The following is a 13420-nucleotide window of genomic DNA, read 5'->3' as shown; positions in this document are numbered from 1 at the left end:
CTGAAGTTCCTACTGTGTATGTGAATACTGTTCCGTACCCCGGACCTACAGTGTCTCTTAGAGTACAGATGAACAGAACAATCCAGGTTCGCATGCGCACACCCATACAGGTACTTGTACTAACCACCTAACCTAAGACCCGTAGACTAAGGGTAGTGGTAGGTACCTAGGTAGTCATCTCCTCTCAATTGCCTTCCCTGCACTCTCGCACTCGCACTCGTCCTCGTCCATTTCCTTCTCCTTACGAGTATTAGCATTAGGTAGTTCGAGTACCCTACCCTTCCCTGCCCTGCCCTGCCCTGCCCTGCCCTGCCCTGCCCTGCCCTGCCTGTCACACTCACGCCTACCTTTCCCTGTCCTTCCCTGGCCCTGCCCTGCTTGACCTTCCCCCTCCCTCCTCCCTCCTCATTCTGTGCCTTTGCCGTCCGTGTGTCCCCTCCTCCACTACCACCATCACCATCACCATCACCCCCCCGGTCGACTCTCGTCCCCACTAACCACCTAACCTAAAGTTACTGCTGCTGCTTTCTTGTCCTGTGCGGACGCCAAAGGCCTTAATTTGGACCTACATCTCACATCAACTTCCTCTGGCTTGCTTGCTGGCTTGCTTGCTTGCTTCCTTGTGCATCCTGACGTCTTGGTCACTGTCACCATTGTTGTTCTGATTCTCATTTCTCATTGTTGACCTTCATCGGAGCACTCTGTTCGACCCAATTTCCACCTACCTGCCTGCCGACCAGCCTGCAATACATATGCCCATACTTCTCCGCACACGCGCTTTACATACCTAGGTAGTCAGTTACCTAGCACTCCTAGGTACCTACACTACTACATACCTACCTACATCCCACGCGCTTTTTCCCTCAACCTCTCCGTCTTCTTCCTCCTCCACAACGTCGAATCACTTCCTACTACGCCAGAAAGACATGCGCCTTGCCCTACGCCCATCCCCCGTTCTACCTTCGCCAATTTCCTCTACTCCTTTCAATCGACCAGCTGGACATCAAAATGTCGAGGCCACAGATCGGCATTGACCGTCTTCCCGCCCGTCGTCTTACCAATGAACCACGAGAATCTATGAATTGCAAGAGCTGTCGGAAACGAAAGGTAACCCCTTTCCCTTTGATTTTTTTTCTCTTATTCAATTCATTCTGCAAAAAAGATATTTTTCCGTCAAGAAAATCGCTGACATTATTCTTTCATTTCTCTTCAGATCAAGTGCAACCGTACACGTCCCACATGTGAAGCCTGCCAGGTCTTCGCATGCCCTTGTATCTACGGTAAGACGAACTGCTACCCTCCTACCCTCTTCCAAAGGGAAAAATCAAATCCATCTTGTCGTCAACGCCTGGCCTGTTACGTTTATCAATAATCGAAACTGATTTGTCAATGTTTTTCCAGATGCCGTTCCCAAGAAAAGAGGACCAAAGACCGACGTTCTCGAGGCTCTGCTAAAACGCGTCGATGGCCTGGAAAAGCGGCTTCACTCCGAGGGCAAAAGCGATGCCATTCTCGACCCAGAATCCTCCCCCAGTGAAACCGCCAGCGACAGCAAGAATGAGCTTGGGAATGGAAATGGAAATGGAAATGGAAATGACCCGGCCTCCGCAACCCGACCTTTGCTCGAGATAGCCCCGAATCCCGCGACGGGGTCTGCAAATCAGTTGATGTCACCAGTAGAGCCAAGGTACCTATATACACCCCATATACAGCCTCTTAGAGTGCAAATCTGGAAAATAGTTAGCTAACACGACCCTCACCCTAGTCTCCAAACCCCTAGCATTGTACCGGATCTGCTCCTGGACACTTACTTCACCAGGATTCATGGCAAGCCCTATCACATTCTGGATGAAACAACCACCAGGCAGCGCATGCAGGCCAATCAGCTACCATCCTACTTAGCCTACGCCATATACGCTGTCAGTGCCAGGTATGAGCGCCATCACATGATCAACGAATGGCCAGCAAGTCTAATCACACACTCATAGATATGCACCCCATTTCGGCGGCTACAATGCTGCAGTGCGAATCGGCCAAGAGTATGCAAGGCGCTCGCGTATGGAGCTTGATATTGACGAGCCATCTATCGAGTGCCTACAAACCCTGATGTTGCTCGCCCAAGCGAGCTTCCAAAATGGCAAGGGCAAGAAGACTTTCATGCTGTTGAGTATGTACCTGCGCCTCCGTAGCAGATCATTGCGCTAATCATGATTTTCTAGCTTCCGCGATCAGCATGGTCATTGCGCTCGATTTACATCGTGAACTACCGATAAATCTGAAAGTTACGCCAATGGAACGTGAAGGCCGCCGACGACTTTTCTGGAGCTGCTACCTCATGGACCGCTTTTCCGCCACCGGCTCCAAAAGACCTTCGTTAATCGCGGATGAATCAATCGTGCTTCGCTTACCATCGTGGCAGTTGCACCCCGGTGCCATGCTCCTCGAAGGCGATTATTTTCCTAATGGTTCCAATTTGCAGTACATGGCCGGCTCGGGTAAAGGCGCACAAGGAAGCATGGGTATGCTGATCGGCATAGCGAAAGTCCTGGGTATAACAAACAGATACCTCGCAGCCGGAGGGGTCAAGGGCGACTCACATTTCCCTTGGCATTCCCTTTCCAACTTGTCCAAGATCCGGCAGGAACTCGACATCTGGGCCTCGGACACGCAGGACACCTTTACCACTATCGAGTCATTGTTTGGTCAGCCTGACAGTACAATATTGGTCCTGAGCAAATTGGTATATCATCTTATACATTGTCTCATATACCGGCCGTTTTTGCCGGTAGACTTGGCCGAACTATCGGGAACCTCACAACACCAATCCTGGCAAATCGAAGCGACAAACCTGTGCTTTCTGCATGCAAATGCGATTGCGGAGCTTGTCGAGATCGGAAGAGCCTCTTCCCTCCTCGACTGGCCCGCTTTTGTTGGCTACTGTGTCTGTACAGCTGGTACGATACACGTGCATGGCGCACATTATCCGGGTAGAGAAGGCGAGGTCTTCTCCGTGAGCCCAGAATTCTTGTCCCGGGAAATGAATCAGCTCTCCGAGTTGCGCTTCCTCTGGGCTGGCGCTCAACATCAGAGGGACACCCTCCAAACCATTTATGGCTGCCATACGGAGCTCGTCAAGTCGTTGGCGAGCAATCCAATCCGCTTCTCGCCAGTCTTCCAGCTCGAAGACTTTTTCGACCGTTATCCCGGCCAGATATTCGACGGGGCTCATGTCACTTTCACTGATATACAGATGGAGAGCGTTCATGAAAGGTATGACCACCTATTACACACTAAAGCGTAAGGACGTGCATACTAATCATGATCAGCAACTTGACCACTTACAACATCGAACAGCGAAACAATATGTACATGAATTCCAGTGTAGTAAATCTGGACAACTATTCACATTCGGTTTCTAACAATGCCTACTCAAATGGCCATCCCACGAAAAAGCGGAGGTCAACCGCTTCCAGTGCGCCAAAACCACCAGCACCTTCGGCACCTCTCCCAACCCCTACCTCGGCTACATATCCTCCTCACAACATAACCGTTGCGCCTGCGGACCACAAACAACAAGATGCTAAGAACCCTCCTACGACCTCGCTGCCACCCTTCACACCCCCTGGTGGAGCGTCATCCTCGGGTCTCGCCAACCACCCCAGTGCTGGTAGGGATGCCAACCCTAGCAATAACAATAACAACAACAATCACCATGGCCTGAACATACCATTCTCTCCGAACTTCGTCTTTTCACCGCTCCCTCAACTAGCAAGCCTCACACAAACACCTACACCCGCCAATCATGATCAATCGGTCACCGCCTTCGATCCCATGTTTGGTGTACCCACTCCTTATGACCAGCAACCGACCCCAGGAGGCGCCAGTACTTCAGGATCGGTTCACACAGATCCAGACAAGGATCCTTTCTTGAGCCTGCTGGAGCAGTTGGCTGAGAATGAGGTCAGCCGAGGTGGACCCAGTGAACTGGATTTCTTTCTGGGTGGCGGAACCGCCTAGAAACCGACTGTGTTCCTGAATCAGGGCATGGCTCCTTTACATTCGCGGTGCATTCATTCTGCGCCGCTGCAACATCCGTGATGTTGCGCGACTACTTTCTAGTATATAATTTTCAGTCGTCAACCAACCTTTTTTTTAAGGATCAAGTTATCCTTGAACCACAACATATTGGGTAGCGATACGATGGACATGACATTTTTCTTATTTTGTACCTATCTGGATCTGGGGGGACATGGAACCAAAGCCGTGAATAGGAAATGGGAGGGAAAGGGAAGGGAAGGAATGGCTTTGTGACGACCAACTAGCTCCACGGCCGAAAAAACATCTATTGTACGATATCAGCGAGGTATAACCATCAAACAAGAAAAAAAGACTAGCGTCCGGTGGGAAAGTCTGTTTCCACCCACGGTGCCATCTCCAAGCTCCAAAGCAAACCATGCAACCCCGCCAAATGTGTCTATCGTGCTATTCGTAAAATGGGCGTACGGAATCATGGATTCGAATAAATGGCGCATTCGGGTCTTTCCCCCGTACGGTTTTGCGGGGGACGACTACTACATACCTAGGTACGCACTGCGCAGTAGGTACAGCAACTAAACTACCCTAAGTACCTAGGTACCTACCTAACTAGACCAATCGTCGTGACCAAACCCAAATCCAAATGCAGAATCGCATCCGCAGACTCCCATTCCCTCCCCCATGCATAGTCAATTCACAAGCTCTGGCTCGGTACTCGCATTACCCCGAACGCCCGATGCTTGAGACCCAAAGTACCCCAGATTCCACCCTATTAATTCTTCAGGAAATTGCGGGGGAAGGGCCAAGGGGCGAATGATTGCTGGTCCCTTTTTTGACGAAAAGAAAATGGAGATGATTGACGTTAAGGCAAATAGATCGCTGCAGTCCGTTGCTGCATCCTTACAAATCCGATAGAGATATTCATCATCATAGGGTAGTCGATTGCGGAACTTGGATCTGATTCGAGCTTCCTATTCATGTGGGGAACAACAACATTCTCCCACGTTGAAAATGTAGACCCCCTAAGTGGTTCGAGCAGGGTCCAATATGGCGGGAGAGTGATGATGAACCGGTTTGCATAGTGGGAGGCTTGCCCGAGTGTCTCACTATGTTCCTCCGACATTGTGCAATTGCTTTTTTTTACGCACTAGGATATGCAGATAACACTTTCTATGTACGGAGTGAGTGTCGGAAATCCTTTTGTACGCACAATGGACATCCAGATGGGGATGAGAACAACATGGATAGAATCGAGTGTATTGAAACTTGACGTGGGCGTAGCTCCGTAGATTCGAAAACAGATCGTATAGCTGACGATCAATACGCACAAATGTGATAGAACGAAAGAACGCGACGCAGGAATTTCCAAAATTGACACACCTACCACATCGCCAATCAGAAGACAAAGCCTCCGAGAACGATACTCCGAAAGTTCGAAGCCAAAGGGGGAGTAGGGGCGACATGATTGGCCTACCTTGTCCTCGCATGAGTAGCCTACCTACTTGTGAGTGACAAACATGAAGGGTTATCGCATGTACTACTACACTCGGATAGAGATTGCGGGGTGGCCGAGACAAGGGGTTCCAAACGGGTTTGCATGCGTGCATGGCATGCATGGGAAGGGGGGGGGGGCATCGGTGTGGAGGTGTGTGTGTGGAGAGAGAGCAGCGCCAGACGTGGCTGGGGTAACCACTGTAGATGATAATATATTTGCATGGGTATCAGAGGTGTGAGTTGAGTACCGGGTAGGCATGGCGGCGTGCTTTGATAAAGTGGATGTGGAGAGAATGTAGGGGGAGGGTTCGGGAATCGATGGATTCGACTGGCTGGACGGGAAGATCGTGTGAACAAGGTCTGGAAGAGAGAGTGATCCAGAAGCGAGGTGTGTTGTTAATGGCGCAGAGCAAGCACGCCGGGGTAGGTAGGGTCAAGGTACAGGGTAAGGCTGAAAAGGGCCGAGGGTCCGCTGCCCGACGTCCGAATGATGTCTGGTTGAGCATACCATTTTGCTCTGCCTACCCTATTTTAGTTCTGTTGTTCAATGGACAGAAACTGAATATATGGTTCGTCCGGGGAAAGGGTCGGTGGTAGTGGTGGTGGTGGTGGTGCGTGCGGGCGTGAATAAGTGTTCATATGAATGCAAGAAACCATACGTAATGTTACGGTAATTTTGTACAAGGTTGTTAAGTGCAACATGGATATGGCTGGTGTCATTGCAGGAGACTTGAGGTTTGGTTTTTGTCACGCGAACAGATGGCATTGTTCTATCCGTCTTCTAGTCAGGGTCCCTACATTAGCAGGTTACAGACACAATGGGCACCGTGGCACAAACATATAGAACTAAACTCGATTGATTTCTCTTGATGATCATGAGTCTTGAAACGTGCATGGTCTTGTTACTCTATTTCTCTCCAGTAGAAAGGACAGGAACAAGCAGATGATACTCTCTATATTCCTCTTTCGCTTTCCCAAGATAACGAACCTCATCCTTATATGTTGTTTGTAATTGGCATTCTTCTTTAAGTCATCGTTACGAGTTCCTCGGCGGACACGGGGTGAATAGCCTAGTTGGTGAGTATTCGTTAGCCATAGTGTTCAGTCAAGTGGGGAAGTATTGAAAGTGTGTAGAAAAGTATGAAGACGTGGTCAATCGCCAAGTAGCTCGCTTCCCCGCAATACGATCTCTCCGCCATCGGCGAGCCGCAATCAAGACGAGGCGAAGCACTGGCTGCAGTATGTAGTGTCATGCAGGGCTAGGAGGGATCGCCTAGGCGCGGGAAGGAATCTGGAAGGGGGGCAGAGTTCTGCGGAGCAGCGGGAACGGAAAGGAGGCATTGGGCACGAAAGGATATTGCAATCCGTATGTAAGGGGCGCACAAAGTGAATAGCGCCCGAATAGCCATTTGCGTCGAAAAGCATGATGGAAAATGTGGTAAGAAGACCGAAGTAGAAGGTGTGACGTGCAAAAAGAATTCATAGTACTTACCACGCACGAGTCAAAGTCCTTCTTCGTAGCACCCATCTTGATTGCCACGCCGAATCCTTGTAGGATTTCAGAGCTGCCCTGGCCCAGGATGTGCAGTCCGACGACCTTCTCTTCTTCTCCCACGACGACGATCTTATACGCTGTCGGGCCCTTCTCTTCCGGGTCCATCATCGCATAGTACATGCCCGTGAACTGGGTCTTGTAAACCTTAACCTTGTCGCCGTACTTTTCCCTGGCTTGTGGCTCCGTAAGGCCGATCGAACCAATCTCTGGATGGGCAAAGACCACAGACGGGATGTTGTCGTACTCAAGATGGCGATCCTTTTGGCCGCCGAAGATACGGTCGGACAGACGTCGGCCGGCAGCAATGGCTACCGGGGTCAGCTCGAAGCCACGATCGCAGACATCACCAATTGCATAGACGTTCTCCAGGTTGGTATTCTGGTACTTGTCGGTGACGATGTGGTTCTTGCCATTCAGATTGATGCCTAACTCCTTGATGTGCAGGTCCTCAATTTCGGGGGTGCGACCGACGGCAAAGAGGACAGTGTCTGCCTCCACAACGGTCTCCTCTCCGGTCGAGGAATTCTTGATGGTGACCTTCTTCTGACCGTTGCCAATGTCCTCCACTTTGGTGATCTGGCTGCCCTTGTGCAGGTTGACTCCTTGACGCTCGTACTCCTTAGTCACGGTATCCTGGATCATGGGATCGAACGAACGGAGTAGGGTGTTACCGCGGATAACGAAATCAACGGTGGATCCAAGAGCGTGGAGCATACCGGACATCTCCACTCCGATGTAGCCAGCACCGCTGGTTACAATGCGCTTGGGCAGTTGCTCAAGGTCGAAGAAGCCATCACTATCGATGCAGAGCTCCTTTCCGGGAATGTCCGGGAGATGTGGTCGGCCACCGGTTGCTATCAGGATGTGCTTGGCCTTGACGCGCTGGGTTCCTCCAGCCTCGAGGGCGACCTCCACCTCATTCTTGGAGATGAACTTTGCTCGGCCCTTGATGTGCTCGATCTCATCCCTGTTCAGGTTGTTCTCGTAGATGCCGTTCAGTCTCTTGACATAGGCATCACGCTTCTGCTTGAAGTAGGGCCAGTCGAAGCTGGGTTGCTCAAACCCTCCGAAACCATACGACTTTGCGTCACGGAACGTCTCAGCGATGGCTGCTGCATTCCATGTCACCTTTTTAGGAACGCAACCCACGTTCACACACGTGCCGCCCATGCGCTTCGATTCAATGGCAATGACCTTGGCTCCATGCTTTGCAGCTCGTCGTGCGGAAGCAATACCACCGCTACCGATTCCAATGACTAGATAGTCGGCCTCTTTGGGGACGGGAGCCATGGTGGGGTTTGCGCTGGAGAAGTGTCGAGAGAAAGCCGATAGCCGCTTTGCCGCCAGGATAGCTTTGGATGACTTGGAGGTTGATAAGAGAGGACGGGCGTGTACAGAAGCAGCAGAAGTAGACGGGAGAGGACTCAGTGTTAAGCCGGAAGTCAAACCTTGCGGGAGCCGGTAAAGCAATAATCTCCTACTCATGAAGAATGGAAGGAAAAAGGCAACAGGTATGAGAACCGCCCGCCTACTTATAATGACGCAAAAGCTGCTAGCTTACAGGGGACCGGATAGTGGAAACGTGGGTGGCTGTTAGTAATCGCAGCAGTTGTCCGTGTTGGAACAGAAGCGACGGATTGAATGGGAAAGTATTCAAATAATGGCGGCGTGCGGCGGATGTGAGGATGAGAAATTCCAAAGGGGAAAAAAACTTTGATGGATTTGTCAAGTAAGACTTGATGGAGCGAATCAGAATAAGATTGCCGTCTTGGGTAAGGAGTCGTGCCTGGGGAAGCGTCCGTTCTGTGTACAATGGGCGATACAATTGATACAGAATCAGATAATAATTACCTAGGTAAGATGGTCAACCTAGGTAGTTACCTCGTACGGTAGATGGTGGCACCGGACAGTGGCAGTAGTGCGTGTGAGATGTTCCACGGTGTATCTAGAATCCTTTGAATTACTGTACATGCACGATTTCTGATGACGAAACTACGGGGATGAGACACCCAATAACTAATGACGATGAGCAACAACAATCACGGACGAAACAAAAATAACATTTAGCTAGACAATTAACCAGCTACTCTAGACAGTCGATGATGGCGATTATAAATGACAGAGATGACAGACCCCTCCATCTCCATCCTGTGCCTCCATCCTCTGCTTATTCCCCCTCCATCTCCCCCCCTCCCCCCTAGCCTCTACCTGTCCTACAATCCACGCTATACCCTTTCCAGCTCTCAACTTCAATTACCTCATCATTTCTCGCCCAAGCTCCCAAATAAACTACCTCAAGCCTCATACACACTACTACAACACACCATGTGATTCCCTACCAACGTTACCCACAACTGATCCTCATAGACTTATGCTTACGATGCTATCGTGAGCTACGTCAGAAACATTATACTCACTATAATTCTATCCTCAGACTCACCATCCCTCGGCTTGTGTCTTCAATCTAGACTGCCCTGTTACAATCATCACAAACATCACGAGAGCTACCTCTCCGCCCGCTCCCACCAAACCAGACTCAGGGGCCTGTCGCTATTCGCTTGTCATATGCGTCCGATTTAGTCCGGCCTCGGCTACACCTGTAGCATACACCTACCTATCTATTCATTACTAGATTCCAAAAACCATGGGTGGCAGACTCTCCATGCCCCGTGGCCCAGATGGCATGAACGAGGCGTCGAGGCCTACCTCTGCCAACCCCGTTGCGCGACTGACGCGGGGCGGGGGCATCATCAATGGCCGTGTAAGTAGTTCCATCCGCCCCATGTACAATATTACGCCATTTGCTCATGAATTGTCTCAGACCATAATGGCACCCCTTGCGGCCTTCACAATGGCTGGCCTCTTGTTCGTATATTCCAGAACATCCATTCGAGCGGCGAAACTCAACGCACAGAAACATCGTGAGGCAGATGGAGGACAGATCAGCTGGCATAACGAGAGCAGGCGAAGACATGGACAGTTGGACAAGGTCGAGAACGATCGAACCACCTTCAAGGAAGCTCTCCTCGCAGACGTGAAGCGAAAGGGTAAAGCCAAAAAAGACAACAAGCAGGACCACGAACATGAGATAGAAGGAAGGGCTGAACGCTCTAGCGAAGAGGCAGAACTGCGGAAAATGATGGGAAAGAAGGATTGAGGGGAGTGGTTTCGTGTTGGTGATCGAACCTACTTGGTGTATAAAAGTGACATTATGTGGTATAGTATCGGGATTTGGATGACAGAAAAAGCATTCATCACCGCGTCAATGGTAATGGAGAAAGTACCCATCGAATTCAAAAGCAAATTCTTGAATAGTACATCTTATACAAGTTACATACCTTAAGGCTTCGGACAATGTAATGTGATGCTAAACCAAGGCGCCAGTAATTCCAAACCAAATGCATCCCAATGGCACCCGAACGCCATGCGCGCTTTGCAACCATCTTGCCGCTTAGTAACCTAATAACTCCTTCTTGAAGAAATAATGTGATACCTTACTGAATGGCTCCCGAAGCCTCCGGAACGACATTGTCGTGCCCGTTGGGAGCCACTGTGCTCTCCTTTCTCTCCGCAATGGGGACACCCGCTTCCTCCTTCTTCTTGATGCTTCTCGCACCCGGTGCAAGATATGTATTGTCAAGATTAGGGAAGTCGTCGCCCTCGGGAGGCTGCCACTTAGCACTCTTCATCGGGTTGACGCCCAAGATGTACATCGTGTCGATTTCCTCGAGAGTCCGGCCGTGGCTCTCACAGACAAAGAGGAAAACCACTACTGCACCAGCGAAGGAGCATGCCGCAAAGATGTAGCCATACCGGTAATCGATGGCGCTTGTGATATAGGGTGTGAAGAAAGAAATGAGGAAGTTCCAAGCCCAGTTGGATGCCGTTGCGAGTCCCATACATTTGGCACGGTAGCGAGATGGATAGAGCTCTGCGACGACGGTCCAGATACCAACTCCCCAGGTCATGGCAAAACCAGCGATGAAAAGACATGCGAACACAATCATTGCGTATCCGATTCCTTGGGTCTGTGCAGGATCATCGCGGTTCAGTGCAAAGTGGCCCAAGGAGGAGAACACCATAAAGCACATGAACATCCAAAGGGCGCCAAAGATCAAACTTGGTCGACGTCCATACTTCTCGACGATATAAAGTCCGGGGAACGTAGTACCGAAGTTGACCGCGCCGAGGATCATGCTGGTAACGTACGGATTAGGTAGGCCGACAGACTGGAAGATGGTCGTGCCGTAGTAGAAGTAGAAATTCGCTCCTGTAAGCTGTTGGAGGGCTTGCAGGGTGATCCCGAGCAATGTACGATAGAGCATTCGAGGTCCAGTGAATATCTCATACCATGGGTGCTTGCCACCACCAGCTCTCTCAGCATCAAGTTTTTCCTTGATCTCTCTTATCTCGCGATTGACCTCTGGATGATCTTCCGATACGCCGTACGAGATGGCGATGGTCGTGCGGGCGGACTCAATCTTTCCTTTGCGATACTCCCACCTGGGTGACTCACGTAGAAACAGCATTCCGACTCCCATGATGACAGGCCAGATGAAGCCAATGCCAATTGGTAGGCGCCATGACCGCGCGCTGTCATCTTTCGATGTTCTAAAATTGATGCAATATGCGGTGAAGATTCCGAGCGTGATGAACAGTTGGTAACAGCTAACAAGCGCACCACGAACATAACGAGGCGCCGTTTCACTCTGGTACATAGGCGTGAGGACTGATAACCCTCCTACACCGAGACCAGCAACCCAACGCCCAAGTGCCATCTGGTACCATTTTGTCGTGGTTGCAATCTGCACGATGACTCCCACACAGAAGACGATGTTCCAAAAGGTGATCGACAGCTTCCTTCCGAATTTGTCGGCGATGGGTGCAGCAACAATGGCGCCAATGAGGGTTCCAATGGAGAGCTGGAAAACCGTCAGGACATGTCGTTCAAAGTGAATGGGGCACTTACCAAAGCAACAATGGTTCCAGACCGGGCATTCGAAAATGCAAGCTTTCCTGTCTCAGGGTCTACCTTATCATGGAACCTTCGGAGGAAGTCAGGCATCTCCAAGAATCCAGATATCTGACCAGTGTCGTAGCCGAATATGAAACCGCCCATGCTAACAAGGACTGCCATCACTAGGATGCGTGGTCGGAAACGATCTTTGGTACTGATCTGGAGCATCACTGGCTTCTTCTCCATGTCTGCAGTAGAGGAAGCAGGAGAAGGGGATTGCCCCCGAATTCCACCAAGAATCGCCATAGCGCCTCAGGAATATGCAAGTAGTAGTTGAAGAGTAACAGAAGATATTATTTTTTTGAACCAGTCGCTGAAGGGGTTCTGCGGAGATTATAAATTGGTTTCCCCAACTCGCCCCAACCTTTCCAATGCTCCCCCACGCAGTAACCTCGGAATCTTGACGACCCGCATCCGTTTGCTAGAATATCAAGAATGACGATAAGTAGCATCTCGCGATTGACAACGTCATGGTCCCGATCGGGGCCCTGCCACTTTTGGTCTAGCGTGAAGCCAAGCGTGAAGAAGCGCTGTCAAGCTCCGCAAGAAGAAGCGATCCTGTTCGTCCGGAGAGAAGTCGGCCACCATGCTACATAAATTTGAGCCTCAAGTACCGTAAAAAAACTGTTCAAACGACGTCAATGTCCGTTGACGCTACTTTGCGCAGTGGCAACGGGCCGCATGCACGTGTGGCTAAACGTTGCAAGAAAAAATCTCAGTTCGCACGATGTTCCCCGTGGGATACCCTCGGGACAAACTGCCGATACTGAAGGCGGCTTGATATGATGTAATTGTTGTATTGCCTCTCGCTTCCAGAATGGTCCCTCCTCTGTAGAGCAAAACATAATGGACACCACTCGAATATGGTTGTTGATTATTAAGGCGCTGATCCGAATGGAAATGGACATGTTTGCACGTCGAATAATATTGTGCCCATAGAAGGCAAAGCAAAGGCACTCTCAACCTCGAACTCAAGGACCTTGACGCGGGAAATCACACAAAAGTCATGGTTGAGTTGAAGAAACATCCACCCTCCCATGCGCGACTGATCTCCAGCCTTGAAGACCGCATCTAAAAGGACTCTGGTGACCAAGACGAATTACTACTACACGCTGCAATCACGGAGTTGTTTGGGCTAACTCATGTCGAACCACAAGACTTCATTATCCCCCGACTTTAGAAGATATTTGGAACTGAATAAACGATGGCTGCTTTTCCTTGCGGTAAGCAAAAATGAAGAACCTCGTATGTTTTTCAAGAAGAATATGGCGTTCTACAGCTACCAAGATGTGACAAACCACAGTCGTATATCAAATAAG

At 50.3% G+C, this 13420-nt stretch overlaps 4 protein-coding genes across 4 annotated transcripts; 2 read left to right on the top strand and 2 right to left on the bottom strand.

Annotated features, from left to right (window-relative positions):
• The first annotated feature begins 840 nt into the window (after window positions 1–840).
• BU24DRAFT_246501 (uncharacterized protein) lies at window positions 841–4118 on the top strand. The gene is made up of 7 exons (XM_033522326.1): window positions 841–1107; window positions 1214–1280; window positions 1402–1687; window positions 1766–1930; window positions 1989–2167; window positions 2220–3270; window positions 3327–4118. Exons 1-7 carry the CDS (start codon window positions 1009–1011, stop codon window positions 4015–4017), a joined length of 2538 nt encoding a protein of 845 aa, XP_033382109.1. The 5' UTR covers window positions 841–1008; the 3' UTR covers window positions 4018–4118.
• Window positions 4119–6434: 2316 nt separating this feature from the next.
• Window positions 6435–9001, bottom strand: BU24DRAFT_424778 (glutathione reductase-like protein). Its single transcript, XM_033528591.1, has 2 exons — window positions 7022–9001; window positions 6435–6599 (listed from the first exon to the last, which is right to left on the bottom strand). Exons 1-2 carry the CDS (start codon window positions 8567–8569, stop codon window positions 6555–6557), a joined length of 1593 nt encoding a protein of 530 aa, XP_033382108.1. The 5' UTR covers window positions 8570–9001; the 3' UTR covers window positions 6435–6554.
• A 571-nt stretch (window positions 9002–9572) lies between these two features.
• Window positions 9573–10410, top strand: BU24DRAFT_246474 (uncharacterized protein). Its single transcript, XM_033522324.1, has 2 exons — window positions 9573–9845; window positions 9906–10410. Exons 1-2 carry the CDS (start codon window positions 9729–9731, stop codon window positions 10239–10241), a joined length of 453 nt encoding a protein of 150 aa, XP_033382107.1. The 5' UTR covers window positions 9573–9728; the 3' UTR covers window positions 10242–10410.
• Window positions 10410–12441, bottom strand: BU24DRAFT_246479 (general substrate transporter). Its single transcript, XM_033522325.1, has 2 exons — window positions 12054–12441; window positions 10410–12006 (listed from the first exon to the last, which is right to left on the bottom strand). The coding sequence occupies exons 1-2, from the start codon at window positions 12345–12347 to the stop codon at window positions 10579–10581; spliced, it is 1722 nt and encodes a 573-aa protein (XP_033382106.1). The 5' UTR covers window positions 12348–12441; the 3' UTR covers window positions 10410–10578.
• Between the last annotated feature and the right edge of the window lie 979 nt (window positions 12442–13420).

Source organism: Aaosphaeria arxii, assembly GCF_010015735.1.
Source record: "Aaosphaeria arxii CBS 175.79 unplaced genomic scaffold BU24scaffold_6, whole genome shotgun sequence".
In the NCBI taxonomy this organism is placed as follows: domain Eukaryota; kingdom Fungi; phylum Ascomycota; class Dothideomycetes; order Pleosporales; genus Aaosphaeria; species Aaosphaeria arxii.
Note: the sequence above shows the minus strand (reverse complement) of the source record. Positions and strands in the feature narration are given on the sequence as shown.